At 40.5% G+C, this 17765-nt stretch overlaps 1 protein-coding gene across 1 annotated transcript; it reads left to right on the forward strand.

Moving 5' to 3' along the window:
* Window positions 1–68: 68 nt before the first annotated feature.
* LOC128483663 (golgin subfamily A member 6-like protein 22) lies at window positions 69–17024 on the forward strand. Its single transcript, XM_053459925.1, has 8 exons — window positions 69–160; window positions 830–1183; window positions 9891–10022; window positions 10923–11081; window positions 11223–11338; window positions 13929–14034; window positions 16008–16136; window positions 16744–17024. Exons 2-8 carry the CDS (start codon window positions 866–868, stop codon window positions 16789–16791), a joined length of 1008 nt encoding a protein of 335 aa, XP_053315900.1. The 5' UTR covers window positions 69–160; window positions 830–865; the 3' UTR covers window positions 16792–17024.
* Window positions 17025–17765: the final 741 nt, after the last annotated feature.

A 17765-nucleotide genomic window follows, 5' to 3' on the forward strand; every position in this document is an offset into this window, starting at 1 on the left:
TTGCCTTGCCGCAGTGCAGCGAGTGCTAGCTGAGCGTCCTCTCGTATCCTAGCAACGAGGAAAAGGGAGGAGGCCGCGGTGTGCCGGAAACCTGCTGTGCCGTTTGGAGAAACCCACCCATAAAGCCCACCCGCTGTTCATTGTCTTTCCACCTGTATATGTAAGAGTATAGATAATGTATTCAATACGGAGAAGCAGAAGTGTCAATTGGTCGCTGCTGATATTGTCAAAATGTACTTGTATTTACAATTAAAAGTGCTGTTCCACTTAGACATTATTTACATTCTCTAGTATGTTAAGCAAATACATCTTGGCAGATCTGTCATTTTATTCTTCCCTCTGATGATTTGGTCATCTAAAAACAATCCACACTTTTAAGAAGCTTTTCCATTTCTATGGCAACAATGTATCAGTGCCTACTTTTGTGTCACATGACAATTAAATGTTCCCATCAAAAGATATTAATGAGGCATCATTTTACATGATTGTTCCTGGGAAAGATTTGGATGCCTAACAGTACCAAAAATCATGCTTTAATGCCAAATTAACAAAAGAAACTATATATCCTAGTTGGTGATATTATTTACAAATATGCACAATAAATCGAATACATTTTTTACATGTACAAAATCCATTCAGACCTGTTCATATAGCACCTGCTAGCTAAACCAGCTTATTTTTATATTAAACCCAAATTATGTGTGCCTCTTTGCATAAGAAAAACATACCGATTCCATCTGGGGTATTTTTAAAGCGTCCAGAAAGCCCTGTTCTGCTGTTTGTTAATGACAAGTATATATGATCATCATTTATCCTGTCTTAACCGCAGGAAGGAAACTGCCATGACTCTGCTTTTCTACCGTCGATGATTTCCAGTTCTTCTGGATCTAAATTTAATGACCCATTAGCTCTGCGGAGAACAACATCAAGAATGAAGAAAACCTCAAGATTAGTTGCAAGTGTAGTAACAGAACTGGAGCCTACACAGAGTGCAACAGTAGAATCACTCCTTGCAAACAATAAAAGTAAGAAAGAAAGTCTTCCCGGTATTGCTGGAGTCGCTCTAGGGATTCAACATGTAAGACTAAGTACCAGCCTTTTAGTGAATAAAGCAACTAAAAAGTTTCCTGGCAATCAGAGACCAGAAATGACACGGACAGCTGTTATGTCCAAAGCAATTCAGGTGAGTTGAGTGTAAAAAACTTGGTCTTTCTGTGGTTCCAATCGCAATCTTCCCAATTTATTATTTATTTACAAAGTTTGGCATCATCTATTTCATGCATTTAGGGGAAAACAGCTAAATTGCACTCTCTAGTACAGGGGTGTCCAAGTTTTTTCTGCATTGGGCCACTTCATCACAATTATATACGTGCGAGGGCGACACTAATTTTTTACTGAGAGAAAACATGGCCTTTAATAAGATATGCAAATTGAAATAAAGTAAAACCTTTACTTTCCTCTCACTAATTTATGGGCCTAGAAAGTTTTATCATCTGAAGTGACTACAAATTTGGGATTCTGGATAAGTAAAAATTAAATAGTTCTATTTATTCTAGGGATGGACCGAAACAGAAAATTCAGGGTTCACTTAGCCAAAACCGAAAATGCCCCCCCAAAAATAAAATGTAAAAATATAACCACACTTTTAATAAAAGTAAGTAACACACCAAAATTGTACAAAAAAATCAATAACAATGTTAATATATATATATATATATATATATATATATATATATGATTGTTAACAGCATTTTCAGGCATACCCAGATTCCAGCATGTACTGGTTGCATGATAGGAGTGTGATTGCTGTTAACAATCATACATAAATGAATATTGTTATTGTATTTTTCTTGTCCAATTTTGGTGTGTTACTTACGTTTAAGAAAAGTGTGGTTAACACACCAAAATTGGACAAAAAAATTCAATAACAATATATATATATATATATATATATATATATATTGTGACAGAAAGGCCGGTACAGTAGTGGATGGGCGGTAATACGCCCTACTCTGGCTAACTTTGTGTGTCCTTATGTGTAAAATTGAAGTCCCAGGGAAAGATGTTGTTTGACTACAAACTGCATTACTGGCAGTTTGCAAAACATGGTAAGGGTCCCTGGGGCGGAGCATCTGGAAGAGCAGGGTGGGCCAGTGCTCCAACAGCACTAATTGCTGTATTGATCCAGTCCAGAGTCTGCATTCTGGACAGGAGCTCCACAGGTGTGGACTAAGTAGCAGCTCACCTGTGGTTGATTAATTAGCAGGCAGAGGGTAAAAGGAACTGAGCCTGATTCAGGAAAAGAGGCCATTGTTATTCCAGCTGGGAGAGCTGAGGAACTGAGGAGTGTGGTTTCTCTCTGAAAAGCCATTTTGATGGAAACTTGTGACTTGTTGGAAGGTGAATGTTTGGAGCTCTTTTGTACTAAGTCAGTGCTCAAGCAAAGACTGTTATCCTGTGCTGCTTATAACTGCTGCTGTTTCTTCCTGTAAAATAAACATTGATACTGAGCTGGATGTATCCTGGGCTTCATTTACCCTAGAAGACTGTGGTAACAACCAAGATCCTTGACAAAAATCCCAAGGAAAAGGGAGGCCTGTCGCATATGGTGGAGATTGCGGGCATCCACGTAAGTCTGTGGGTAGAAGCCATTTACAGCTCACCATGGAGGAAGTTATTAAAGCACTGATCCAGTCTACTTCTGCACAGCAGGAAGCTAATAGGAGAGCTGCAGAAAATAGTGCAGCCCTACAGCAGCTGGTGCTGGCTCAAGCAGAGAATGCTATGATAATGGCCAAAGCACAGAAGGAAAGCACTGAGACCTTGGTACAGCAGATTGTTATGACACAAGCTGAGGCATTCAGAGTGACCCGTGAGGAACAGCAAACCGCTACCCATGCGCTACAGCAGGAGATTCACGCTTTGTCTGAAAAGCTGAACTGGGACTCTGAAGGGACCTATCAAGGACCCAAGGTGATTCGGGCAAGTCACTATCTTCAAAAGATGACTGCAGTAGATGACACTGAGGCATATCTTCTGGCTTTTGAACGCACAGCAGCGAGAGAAGGATGGCCGGCAGCTGAGTGGGCAAGCATACTGGCACCGTTCCTGAGTGGAGAACCCCAGAAGGCCTACTATGACTTGGAGCTAGCACAGGCCAGTGACTACAGCAAGTTGAAGGATGAAATCCTGGCAAGGCTTGGAGTAACTTCAGCAGTACGTGCACAAAGGTTCCATTCATGGTCATATTCCTCTGACAAAGCTGCAAGATCCCAAATGTTTGACCTAATACATCTGGCCAGGAAGTGGTTACAGCCGGAGGTCAACTCAGCTAGTCACATTGTGGAACTCTTAGTAATGGACCGTTTTTTGCGGGGCTTGCCTCCCACTCTGCGTAGATGGGTTAGTCAAAGTGACCCTCAGACAGCAGACCAATTAATTGCTTTGGTGGAGAGGTATGTAGCTGCAGGAGAACTTGCACGTCCTGTTTCAACTGAGCAATCCCGCAATCAGAAGATCCAAGATCCTGGGAAAGCTGGTAAGACTGTTTATGATTTAAGGGGTACTGAAGAACGGCAGGTATATGCACAAGACACCAGAGACGCTATTCCAGGAGTCAGAGCCGCATTCAGACATAACAAACCTGGGAAAAGAACTAATTGGGGATATGACTATGTTATCAAATGTTATAAATGTAACGAGGTTGGTCATACAGCCAAGGACTGCCCACTCAACGACGAACGTATGGAATGCAATATGGGGGAAAATCCATGTTCTCTTTATCAATGTGTTGGTTCTGCTAATAATGATAATTCTCATTGGTGTTATGTGAATGTAAATGGGAAAATGTCTAGAGCACTGCTAGATTCAGGGAGCATGGTCACTTTAGTAGCCGAGTCGATAATACCTGAGGTAGAAACAGATCATGTACATAAAATGGGAATTATCTGTGTACACGGTGACAAGCGAGAATATCCCACTGCTGAGGTACAAATTGAAACTGAGTATGGTAATATAAAATATAGAGTAGGTGTAATGCCCAGTTTAGCACATGATGTGGTGATTGGACGAGACTTCCCCAACTTTCTCCAGCTGTGGGGATCCACAGAAAACTCAGGCCATACCTCATTAGGAAGCAGTCAAACTGGTGAAGGGTCTGTGTTTCCCTTTTCTGATGTTGATTTGGAAGATGATCTGGATGACATGAGACAAAATAAATGTAAAGCTTTCCACCCTTTACCTGTATTAGTAGGGGATAATACTGTTGGAAACCGAGAGGAGGCTGGTACTAGCACAGAGAAGGAGGATGATTTCCCAGAGTTAGGGGTCAGTCCGGTTAATTTTAAATGTGCTCAATGGGAAGATCCTACATTAGTTGCTGCTAGAAATAATATTCAAGTCACAAATGGAGTTGTTAATCAGCCAGAAAACAGATTGCCCAATCCCTACTTTGAAGTAATCAATGATCTGATATATAGAGTAGAAAGAAAGGGTGTAGATACCACTAAACAGTTATTGGTTCCCCAGGCTTTCCGAAAAATCGTACTTAGTCTTGGACATAGCCACATTTTGGGTGGACACCTGGGAGTAGAAAAAACACGAGAGAGAATTCTTAGACGATTTTACTGGCCTGGGGTATTTGCTGCAGTAACAAACTATTGTTCCTCTTGTCCTGAGTGCCAACTCAGAGCCCCTTTCAAGGCTTTTCGTAGCCCACTGATACCTCTACCTATAATTGACATACCCTTTGAAAGGATTGCTATGGACTTAGTGGGGCCATTGGTAAAATCAGCTAGGGGACACCAATATATTTTGGTTGTTATGGACTATGCAACTCGTTATCCAGAAGCAGTTCCCCTACGTAATATGTCTGCAAAGTATATAGCAAAAGAGCTCATGTTAATGTTTAGTAGAGTGGGTATTCCTAAAGAGATACTAACGGATCAAGGAACCCCGTTTATGTCCAAAGTCATGAAAGAGTTGTGCAAATTCCTTCAAGTGAAGCATATTAGGACCTCAGTTTACCATCCCCAGACTGACGGTTTAGTCGAGAGGTTTAATAAAACTCTAAAAAGTATGTTACGGAAAGTGGTAGACACTGATGGCAAAAATTGGGACTTTTTGTTACCATACCTAATGTTCTCCATTAGGGAAGTTCCCCAATCCTCCACTGGCTTCTCACCCTTTGAGTTATTATATGGGAGACATCCTCGTGGATTGTTAGACATCGCTAAAGAGACATGGGAGCAGGAAACCACACCTTACCGAAGTGTGATTGAGCATATAGCACAGATGCAGGACCGAATGGCAGCCGTCATGCCTGTAGTCAGAGAACATATGCAGAAAGCTCAGGAAGCACAGAAAAATTGCTATAATCGTAATTCTAGGATCAGGGTATTCCAACCTGGGGACAGAGTACTAGTGTTGGTTCCTACAGTGGAGAATAAGTTTCTTGCAACTTGGCATGACCCCTATGAGATCATTGAAAAGGTGGGAGAGGTTAACTATAAAGTAAAGCAGCCAGGTAGGAGAAAACCTGAGCAGCTCTATCATATCAATTTGTTAAAACCTTGGAAAGATAGGGAAGTCTTAACGGCTTTGAAGCCCCCAGAGCCTCCCATCCCTGATCCTGAGGTAAATATTCCAGAAACACTCTCAGGGCATCAGAAACAAGAAGTCAGAGATTTTGTCAGGAGAAACAAGGACATTTTCTCTGCAGTCCCAGGAAGGACTAGTATCATCAAACATAATGTAATAACAGAACCCGGGAAAAAGGTAAACTTAAAACCATACAGAATTCCCGAAGCTCGGAGGAAAGCTATAACCTTGGAGGTGGAAAAAATGTTAAAGCTGGGGGTAATTGAAGAATCCCATAGTGAATGGAACAGTCCTATTGTGCTGGTTCCAAAACCTGACGGCACTATAAGATTCTGTAATGATTATCGTAAGTTAAATTGCATTTCAAAATTTGACACATATCCGATGCCTCGCGTTGATGAATTGATAGAAAGGCTGGGGAAGGCTCGTTACCTGACGACCCTAGATTTAACAAAAGGATACTGGCAGGTCCCACTCACTGAACAGGCAAAGGAAAAAACTGCTTTTTCAACACCAAATGGTCTTTTTCAATATACTGTATTACCATTTGGGTTACATGGGGCCCCTGCCACTTTTCATGATGGATAAGATTCTAAGGCCTCACGTCCGTTATGCTGCAGCATACCTCGATGATGTTGTTATCCATAGTACAGACTGGGAATCTCATCTCCCTAAAATTCAAGCTGTACTTAATTCTATTCGCTCTGCTGGCTTAACTGCCAATCCTGCCAAGTGCACTATTGGCCTTGAAGAGGCAAAGTACTTGGGCTATTCGATAGGGAGAGGGTTGGTTAAGCCTCAGTTGGCAAAAGTGGAATCTATACAAAACTGGCCTCGACCACTCACAAAAAAGCAAGTGAGGGCATTTTTAGGGTTAACTAGTTATTATAGAAGGTTCATTCGTGATTTTGCTACTATTGCAGCCCCTTTAACTGACCTTACAAAAGCAAGATCCCCGGTTTCTGTTAAGTGGTCTCCAGAAGCAGATCAAGCTTTTCATACATTAAAAGGAGCTCTCTGTGCTCAGCCGGTCTTGGTAACTCCAGACTTTTCTAGAGAATTTATGGTACAAACTGATGCTTCTGATGTTGGCTTGGGGGCTGTCCTTTCCCAAGAGTACCAAGGTGAAGAACATCCTGTTTTTTATTTGAGCAGAAAACTAAACCCACAAGAAAAGAATTACTCCATAGTAGAGAAGGAGTGTCTGGCGATTAAGTGGGCTTTAGAGGCTCTTAGGTACTATCTTCTGGGGAGGAAATTTAGATTAATTACCGACCATGCTCCTCTAACATGGATGTCTCAAAATAAAGAAACAAATGCAAGGGTAACCAGGTGGTTCCTCAGTTTACAACCCTTCAATTTTACTGTGGAACACAGAGCAGGTCTTAAACAAGGAAATGCGGACGGGCTCTCCAGGGTACACTCCTTGATATCCATGGTCGCTCACCCTTGTAGGAATGAGCTGGGGGGGAGGATATGTGACAGAAAGGCCGGTACAGTAGTGGATGGGCGGTAATACGCCCTACTCTGGCTAACTTTGTGTGTCCTTATGTGTAAAATTGAAGTCCCAGGGAAAGATGTTGTTTGACTACAAACTGCATTACTGGCAGTTTGCAAAACATGGTAAGGGTCCCTGGGGCGGAGCATCTGGAAGAGCAGGGTGGGCCAGTGCTCCAACAGCACTAATTGCTGTATTGATCCAGTCCAGAGTCTGCATTCTGGACAGGAGCTCCACAGGTGTGGACTAAGTAGCAGCTCACCTGTGGTTGATTAATTAGCAGGCAGAGGGTAAAAGGAACTGAGCCTGATTCAGGAAAAGAGGCCATTGTTATTCCAGCTGGGAGAGCTGAGGAACTGAGGAGTGTGGTTTCTCTCTGAAAAGCCATTTTGATGGAAACTTGTGACTTGTTGGAAGGTGAATGTTTGGAGCTCTTTTGTACTAAGTCAGTGCTCAAGCAAAGACTGTTATCCTGTGCTGCTTATAACTGCTGCTGTTTCTTCCTGTAAAATAAACATTGATACTGAGCTGGATGTATCCTGGGCTTCATTTACCCTAGAAGACTGTGGTAACAACCAAGATCCTTGACAAAAATCCCAAGGAAAAGGGAGGCCTGTCGCAATATATATATGATTGTTAACAGCAATCACACTCCTATCATGCTCAGACAACCAGTACATGCTTGAACCTGGGCATGATAGGACTGTGATTGCTGTTAGCAATCACACTCCTATCATGCCAAGTCAGCCAGTACATGCTGAAACCTGGCTAGCTGCCCCCCCCTTGTGTATTGATGCTGCCAGCAGTATGGGGTCTGCACATCACTTACAGCATCCCTGTGTTATGCCCCCCCACTTAATCACACATACTCATTCATACACCCTCCCCCACCCCTTTACCTGCACTGCAGCTCTCTCAGTGCCGTTCGCAGACTTTCGCAGGGGCCGCTGCTTCCCTCTGCGTTGTTCGCATTCTGTGCAAACGACTTCTCTTGTACCGCACAAAGGAAGCAGGAATGGAGCAGAGTCATGTGACGTTACGTCAATTGGGTTCTGCTTCCCCTGTGCGGTACAAACGACACTGCTCTCAAAGTGTATGCAAGCAACCCACAGGAAAGCAGCAGGGCTGTTGCGATCCTGCAATCCCGGTTGCCCTGGCTGTAGATCTCACCCGGGCCGCACCACGAGGTCAGGCGGGCTGCATGTTGGACGCCCCTGCTCTAGTATATTAACCAAATAAGTCCTTAATAACCTTAATAAATCTGTCATTGTATTCTTTCGTCTGAAGGTTTAATGACATACACGCAGCAGAAACTTTTAACAAGCTTTTTTTTGTTTCTATGGCAACAAGGAATTAGTGCTTGCGTTTGTGTCGTGTTAAACTAAGTGCTGCAGCAGCGGAGAAGGTAAAAAGCCATTGCAAGAGCTTTAACTAGATTGTGCTGCCTTTAAACATCATAAAGCAAATGAAACAACTTTGCTACAGAACAGGAAACAGAACCGATACATCATTAGCTAAAAATCCGCAAACTCCGCAAACTCACTCTAACACCCACTCTCTCCAATCTTATACACATACAGTACAGATACACACTCCAGCATTCTCCCTCTTTCCATTGCACCACTAACCCAAGGCTCTTCTCTGACATTTTTATTGTGGAATCTTGAATACTGATTCCTTAACTAAGGCAAGCGAGGCTTGTGGTCCTTTACATGTTAGTCTGGGTTCATTTGAGTCCTCCTTGATGAGTTGTCCGTGTGCTCTGGGGGGGAATCTTGGCAGGCCAGTCACTCCTAGGAAGGTTTACCACTGTTTCAAGTTGTCTCCATTTGTAGATAATGGCTCTCGTTGTGGTTCTCTGGAATCCCAAAGCCTTAGAAATGGATTTGTAACCCTTTCCAGACTAATAGATGTCAACGACTTTGTTTCATCATGTGCTGCTTTTTTTTTATACCTTTTAGCCTACTTCACTTTACAAAACAGGTTCTATTTAATTGATGTTTAGATGCAACAAGGTTGGCAGTAATAACGCCTCATGGATCTAGTTAAATTGAACCCAATTAGCAATTACATTTTGTTCACTGGTTCATTTAGTAACTAAGGGTCAATTTCAATAAAGATTATATATTACATATACTAATGGACAAATGTTTACATGATTAACACATTTTTTGCGATGGAATTGGGCATTTAATAGTACCAGGAATTTATAATTTATTTAGCTATAGGTCTGAAGTATGTATAGTGATCTTTAGTGCTTTCCCCTTTCTTTCTTAATTTGTGAATGAAACCCTATCCCTTTACCTTAGAGCATTGTGTAAAAGAATAGGATGTACAGCCATACTCGAGTCATGACGGTAAGTCTCTACATGGTCTATACGGAAGTCTGTGTGGAAAAGTCTAAGGAAGAACTTACTCTGACTTTATATAGTTATTTAGTGAATTTATGAATGTAATGTGGGCTGTTGTATATCACATGACAAAATGCAAGATGAGCACATTATCCATCCTTAAACATCCCTTGAAGAAGATTCTGAGTAGCCAGTCATCAATCGAGATAACCAAACGGTTCTATTCTTGGTCTTCATGGAGACCTTAACTACGGTATTAGAAGGGAAATATCCTGATCCTGGATCGCTTTTATGCAACATATTAATCATTTCCATCCAATGTAGAATTTAGGAGGTCATTCATCATGATGAATTACTTAGCAACCACTTGTTGAAAAAGCTTCCATAAAATGTTGTTATTGTGTCGAATGAAAACAATAACTTAGGATCTTTTCTCAACCTAGGTATCTGGTGACGAAGAAGGTACTTCTCTATCAAACATAAGAGCTTTAGAAAAAGAGAACCTCTTCCTTAAAGCATTAATCGAGAAGAAAGATACGACATTATACAATCTGAAGAGAGCACTTCATGATAAGGTAGTGTAGCCAGATATTTCAGGGAATAGTTTACAGTCATATCAATAGATCATAGGCATAAAAGCCTTAGGGATACAGGGCTTGAGTGCATCCCAGGCACATGAATATGATTTGTCACTTACCTTATTTGTTTGCTGGCCTAAACACCTAGTTGTAAATACATTTATGCCCAGGGCCTGCCTTAGGGGTGTGCGACGTGTGCGGCCGCACAGGGGGCGCCATGGCAACAGGGGCACCTGCCCGGGACTTAAAGCATTGGTTTTTTTTGTTTTGTTTTTTTAACTTTTTTTTACTTTATTTAACATCCTCCATATAAAAGGCCGGCTCTGTTTATGCCACATCAATGAATATATTATTTTATTTAAAAAAGTACCTTGTTTGAGTTAAGTCTCTAAAAAAGACCAAATACTGATTAAGGTCTGAGTCTCTAGATCAAAAGAAAAGGGAAGGCAAGATGACTCTCGTAAAAAGTTCCAGGATTGTCAAAGGATGGCCTTGAGTACTCATCTTCAACCTGTGAAAGGGTTATCAAAACAACAATAATAAGCCATAAAAATTCCAAGTAATTCAGCAAATAAGAAAAGATTAATGCGGATCTGTGAGGACACTTACAGATGGGCATCAAATTAACGGTTGCAAGCTGAAAATGTATACTGCCACAGGTAGTACATCCCAAGTGACTAAACACAAATACTAGAGGTGCTAAATCCCTATCATAAATGGCTTGAATAAAATGACACAAGACAGGATTCATTTTATGATGATTTATATGCATGTTTTTGTAATGTTAATGTAAATACTAAGTTGATGTCAGTCTGTCATTAAAGGTCCATTAAATATTAAGTAGTAAGCAGTGTGTTAGCAGCGAAATGGTCAGATTGCAATAACTTTCTATTGCAGGAGACGCAATATAACAAAGATATAGAAGAAGAAGTAAACAGCCATGAAAGAACAAGAAATAAGCTGGAGGAAGTCCAGAATCTGGTGGAGGAAAGGGATCGGCTCTTAAATGAAAGTATTATGCGTTATGAGAAGATGATTCAAGAGTTAAAGGATCAGGTACGTTTTATGGTGTTTTCTTGACATTTAACAATGTAATGAGGACCAAGGTTGTGGTGCAGACCACTGACTTACTTCTCTTATAATCCCGATTTGTTGTATAAGTTAATAATGAAGTTTTACATTTTGTATTTGATGCAGTATGAAGAGGCAGTGGCCTCATTACATGAACAGACTCAACTTCAGATATCAATCAGGGATGAAAAGATTAAAAAACTCAAGCACCAAATCTCTGAACTCTTTAAAGAGAAATCATGGTACAGTTAAGACATCTGTTTTATATTCCATTTATTTTATATGTCATTCTTTGCTCTAATATTACTGTTCCAAAGCAGGTTACAGGTATGCGGGAGCTCCATAGTTTAGCATATTCAAGGTCATGTAAATTTTAAATATTGCAGTAGAATTAATAATATAAATTAAGTTTAAGACACTAACGTATATCATTTACAAGGGACATGATAGTACAGGAACGTTAATATTAAAAACACACATGCATTGAAGGGTTAAAACATGCTCATTAGAGATTGCATCACTTGTACTATGCATCTCCCTAAATTGCTAGCGGATGTATAGATCAAACAATGTATTCATTTGACATTTTCTGTTTATATTTTTCATATTTGGTATTGGCATATTTAGTTTTATAACGGGTTGATAATGATTGAGAGAATTTCTTGTACAATCTCACAATGTATTAAGGAGCAGGCGCATGAATAGGGCTTTGCCAAGTCGCGCCCTCCCTCCTTGAATGAACCCATAATAAACACACAGAAGTTTGGATTGAGCTTGCCACAGCTTTATTACCAATAAAGTAGTGGTTAACTTGAAGAAATGAAACTTCTTATAGAACATTAAAATAATTAATCCTACGCAGCCACATCCAGCTTTATATAAATCCACCCATATGGAGATCACTCAGCATTTCCATCAAGCTAAGCCAGACACCCCAACAACCCCCTAGCCGCAGGTCACTAGCTCAGAAGACCCTCGCTGAGAACTCATTGTCATCACAACTGAAGGTCTGTACTGCCCCCTCTGGTTGCCCTTATAAGCCCGCTCTACATTTTCTATCCTCCCCCAGGAAGAGTCTGCCCTAACCCTTTCTGGTCGCTGTCTAGCCTGGTCATGCTGTCCTGGTCTCCAGGGCAGCCTTTTGTATCCAACCTACTTTCATAGACATAAGACTGTGTAAGAATTAGATTAATTGCTCTCTTTTATATCAATCATAAGATACATTTATAATGTTATCTTCAGGAAGCAGGTCTGTCATTCACTTATCTGAAGATGACTTTAGTTTTTGAAAATAAATTCTGCATTTTTTTTTTGTTTAATATTGGTGGTTAAAATGATTTACTGAAACCATTGACTAGCAGGCATACAATGAAAGAATGTTAATTCAATGATCAAAACCCCCTTCTGCCAAGAAAAATAAGGCATGCAAAAGCTGTATTCAAGAATGGCATCAGAACAGCTGACAAAAATGTCTGGAATGTGCCAAACTAATTTGCACTAATTATTAAATATTGATGCCAGAAAATAGTGCTGATTAAATATGTGACAATGCACCAGTTATACAGTAAGTCTAGCATTAAGAGGAATCTGTAACATAAGCATCTTTTATGGATTTAAATGTTACTCCTTATTACACCCAGGTTTATTGTCTGCGTGGGCTAGAGGGGCAGTAGCCCACCTTCCTGGGCCTGTCCAGATTCTTCAAGCATGCCTACTTGCTGAGGTGGGGGCTTATAACACAGTGTCACATGATCCTGTTGTAATAACACGGCTGCCCTAAAAACAGACTCTGTACACGGTGAATGAGTGAATGTGTGCACGTTTAACCCCTTAAGGACAATGGGCGGTCCCTAAACCCATTGAAAACAATGCATTTTAAGCCCGTACATGTACGGCCTTTGTCATTAAGGGGTTCATACTGTGATGTTTCAGTGTTTCCCTACATGATGTTTCACTATAGCACATACACACATACACTCCTACTGTGACACGCACTTCCCCTAAAACATAGGTACTCCATCATACCCCACTCTATCGATACCACTTTACTACATTGATACATGGGTATGTTACTACATCACAGCCTTACCTTGCCTGCACTGGAGCTCTTAATAATCAATGCTCACACATCTTTAGATCAGCTGCCCATTTATCGTGGGGGTCTTATAACATTGCATTACATGACCCCACTGCAGTCCCCCGGGTCCAAGTTCAACACTGGCACGGTGAATAATTTTGGACTGGCCCTATGTCCAATCCATATGTTCAGCTGTTTTAGGGAACCGAGTAAACCTCCTTCTCCTATAGTGAAGCCACAGCTTTGAGAAACATTAATAAGCAACATAATTGCTCTTATGTATTTTTACTTGAAAACATATCATGAGCAATTTAAAGCCACAGGAAAAAAATATTATTTCACATAGTCCTTCTCTATGTAATAACTGGCAAAATCACGGATTATCTGAATGTGAGTACACTGGAATATATCTCTTAGAACGTGGGGGATGTGGTATAAATCAATATTCTGCATTATCTTGATCTCTATCAATACAATAAGGCCCCTGAAATAGAATTGCTCCTCTTCCTTGCAGTGGCTAGCATTCTGTACACAAAACTAATTTTGACAAGTTGAAGAAGCTGATCATATCAAACCGAGAGGGCTTGGAGAGCAACTGATATATGAATGTGGAGCATATACATAATAAATATTTTTTTTCAGGCCAAGCTGAAATTTGATGAAGTCATCAGTTTCCTAAATGTACGCTGCTCACATGCGCGTCTAGAGTGCTTATCAAATATCCAGGAAAATTGTTTAATTTATTTATTATGCAGGGAACATCAGCAGCAAATGGAGGAGCGCCAAAGGGAATTAGATCGATTGACAGAACAAAACCGGTTACTTCAAACCCAGCTTAGAAAAGAGACTGCTTCCAAAAAGGTATGTGGACAAAATACAAGAAACAAGAGGTGTCTCTAAAAAGGAAATCTGTAGACTTGTTTAATCCGGAATGCTATATTTTTGTCTAGGGTTATATTTCTATATTACAGTATATGCTGAACAGTAACTCTTAGCTCCGAACATCAAGCTGGCTAATTGGCATACCCGGGAACTCTCTAGGTTTTGCCTGGAGACTCTGGTTGCAGAGCCACTTTTCCTGGGTCACTATGGGAAAACTCCAGGTCGCGGGAACGGCAAGTCCCACTTATACCTTAACATGGTTTGTTCTTCTCCAGCGAGTTAACCTGCACATGTAACCACAATGCCATCACTAACAAAGCATTTTAGCTAGAAGTTAAAGGCCTTAGCCAAACATTTATCAACCATCATGTACAGTATACAATATATGATCACGAGTATGTGGACACCTGTGGTGTTTGGGATGACAAACCACTTATATGGAGTCACATAACTGTATTCTCTTTGCATGATGGGCTGTAGAAGCTGAGATGAGCTGAGAAGTAATAAACAGTTATTTAATAAAATCTCCATAGACAATCATTGGCAGTAGAATGGGACGCACTGATTATCTCAGTGTCTTTAAACGTGGCATTATAGGATCATTGTGAAGTCAAAAAGGGATAGACCACGCACACTGAGGGAGCAGGGCTGCCGAGTGCTGAAGCATGTAGTACATAATAATCGCCTGTAGCATGACTTACTGCAGAGTTCCAAAATGCCTCTGGAAGGAAGATTGGCACAAGCGCTGTGTGCCGGGAGCTTCCTGAATTGGGTTTCCATGCAAAGCAGCTGCATACAAGCTGAAGCTCAATGTGTGCAATGGCAAGTGTTGGAGTGGTGTACAGCACATGTGTTCTCAGGTTTGGTGGAGGAAGGATAATGGTCTGGGGCAGTTATTGAGGGTTTGGGCTAGCACCCTTAGTAGTGAAGGGTAATGTTAATGCTACACTATATAAAGATATTTTAGACAATTATATGCTTCCATGTTTGAGGAAGGCCCTTTCCTGTTCCAGCATGACTGTGCCCCTGTACAAAAAGCAAGGTCTTAGTGTCTGCTTCTGATTGCGTCCTGAAATCAGGCTCTGGGTCTACCCATGCCCCCCTGAACACCTTTGGGATGAATTGAAACTCTGATTGCGAGCCAGGCCTTCTTCTCCAACCTCAGTGTCTGACCTCACAAAAGCTTTTTTGGCTAAATGGGCACAAATTCCCTCAGACCCACTGCACAATCTCATGGAAAGCCTTCCCAAATGACTCCATAGTAATGCCCACAGTTTGACGTGTCCCACAGGCTGATATAGGTGTGATGGTCAGGTATCCACATATTTTTGGTCTTTGAGTTTAGCTGACATTACCGTATATTTTGGGAAGACTTAACTGTGTCACTGCATGCAATCAAGAAGTTTCTTTATTGCCACTGTGTTAACATGTCTGTAGTATTATAATATTATTTTAATTCCTTATTTTGATAATACCCTAAGGGTCAAATAATAATTGAATTTGACAACTGTCAAATTACCATTACATAAAGTGGGTAAAGGTGATGGAAAGCCTTCCACTTAAATTTAAGGGGTAGTAGATGTATTATTATCTACAGACACCCATTAAGGATGAAACAGCTGTCCATGAGTGGTGATCTGACTATTGCACCTCTTGTACAGCGGGCAATTACTTTCAAGGGATCCATGTATAAAGTGGATATAGAGGCAAAAGGTGATAATTGTTAAACTTATTTACATGCACCTACCCAGAATTCCTTGTGGTTGAGGCAGCATCATGAGATTTCTGAGGGAAAAACAGGCCTTCTGGCTTGTCTGGTGTTTGTAGATGAGCGTTTAATAATACTTTTACTGTCAAATTAGTCATTATAACAGATCTGGGGTTTTTTCCTGTTCCATTTTGATCCAAGTAGTAAATGAGGTTTAGGTTTCAATTCCGTGTTGTGTTTCTAGGAGTGTGAGCAGTGCAAATCATTGATATCAGCCCTCGAGGATAAGAATGTGCAGCTTAAACTAAAGGCTAGGACTATTGATGAGCTACAGTCCATGTGCCAAAGGTTTCAAAAGCAACTCCGGGAACAAGTAAGGATATCTTTTATTTTATGAAACCGTAAAGGGGACCACATTATCTCTTTTAGGACCATGACAGTTCTCAGAGGTGAAGCATTATACTCTTGGTACGGAGCAGACAGTTTCCAGACTACATTAACCTTTTTATGAATGTTGCTTTAGCAGGTTTCGGTATCATTCAGCAATAATCGAGGTAGTATAGGACCCCAGTAAGACTGCAAATCTAGAGACAATCTACAGAAAGCACCACTTGTACCTTCTGTCATCTTCATTCATCCACACCTACTTTGCTCTATGCAACAAACTAACAGGATCTGGTAATGTCATTAATTTCTATAGAACCTTGCAGACCCGAAGAGCAGAATGTTTGAGAACATCTGTATTCCAGCCTATGGCAAACTTTTACAAATATATAAATTAAAGTAGGATGAATTGGCTAAATTAGAAAGATTATTTTGAAAACAGGTCCAAACTGGGAACTGCCCAATGGCGCCTACCATGTACCTTTAGTGCCACTCATGGAGCAGATGCCGTCCTTTAGTGTGCTCTGTCCCATCTTGAAAACAAAGTTAACAATATATATAAAAACTAATATTATATGTTTATTTGTTTTTTAAAGGAAAAGTTACAGCGTTTGCTTGTAACCAAGAGCAGCAGAATTAAGTGATCACGGTTGACCTTCAGATGATCGCATACCCTCGGACAAAATGTATTCCACTGGACTTTCAAGCAATATTATTCAGCTGGCATATTATGTTAAGCACAGTCCCAAATGTTAATGTATAATCTATTTATTATAGGATGTTTATCAGTAGATATTTTTGTCTATGAGTGAAAAAATGTATAGAGGTGAAGGAGCATACTTTTATTTCTCACTAGTTAACAATCCAATTACATACATAATTCCATGGTTTCTCATGTATTGTTGATTGGATATCTGATTAAAATGCACACATTACAGCAACGTCATATCAACTTTTATGTTGTATGCTATTCCTGTACTCTGAAAGGAATTGACAAAAGAGCAAGTCATACATGTTTACTTTTAATAGTTTTTTTTCTAGATTTGAATACATTTTATAATTGCTAGTTAATGTCAGTAATTACCGTATTTGCTTGATTTATAAGATGACTCTCACCAAAAATCTGAATATTAATTCAGGAAAAAAAAGAAAAAGCCTGAATATAAGATGACCCTATAGGAAAAAAGTTTTACTAGTAAATATTAATTCATGTAAACTATTTTTTCATATTTAATAAAGCTATGATAGAGAAATGTTTTTGTTTTTATTTCCTTTTATTTTCCAACCAGTTATGCACATCTGCTTCCAGGCTTGCCATTCTGCCTCCCTGATATGCCTTATACCCTCCTATCTGCCACTCTGCCCCATGATATGCCTTTTAACACCCTATATGCCACTCTGCCCCATGAAATGCCTTTTAACCCCCTATATGCCACTCTGCCTCCAGAAATGCCTTATACCCCCTATATGCCACAATGCCTCCAGAAATGCCTTATACCCCTATATGCCACTCTGGCATATAGGGGGTTAAAGGGCATATTATGGGGCACACTGCCTCCAGAAAAGCCTTATGCCCCCCCCGACTTACCAGTGCTTCTGACTCGCTGGTGTCTGGTGG

Source organism: Spea bombifrons, chromosome 3 (genome assembly GCF_027358695.1).
Source record: "Spea bombifrons isolate aSpeBom1 chromosome 3, aSpeBom1.2.pri, whole genome shotgun sequence".
In the NCBI taxonomy this organism is placed as follows: Eukaryota; Metazoa; Chordata; class Amphibia; order Anura; family Pelobatidae; genus Spea; species Spea bombifrons.

Bases quoted from the DNA above. Each gene is read 5' to 3' on its own strand.
- LOC128483663 (XM_053459925.1), top strand. From the start codon at position 866: ATGATTTCCAGTTCTTCTGGATCTAAATTTAATGACCCATTAGCTCTG. The intron at 10,023-10,922 runs GTAGTGTAGCCA...TTTCTATTGCAG, and splicing joins AGAGAGCACTTCATGATAAG to GAGACGCAATATAACAAAGA. The intron at 11,082-11,222 runs GTACGTTTTATG...TATTTGATGCAG, and splicing joins TTCAAGAGTTAAAGGATCAG to TATGAAGAGGCAGTGGCCTC.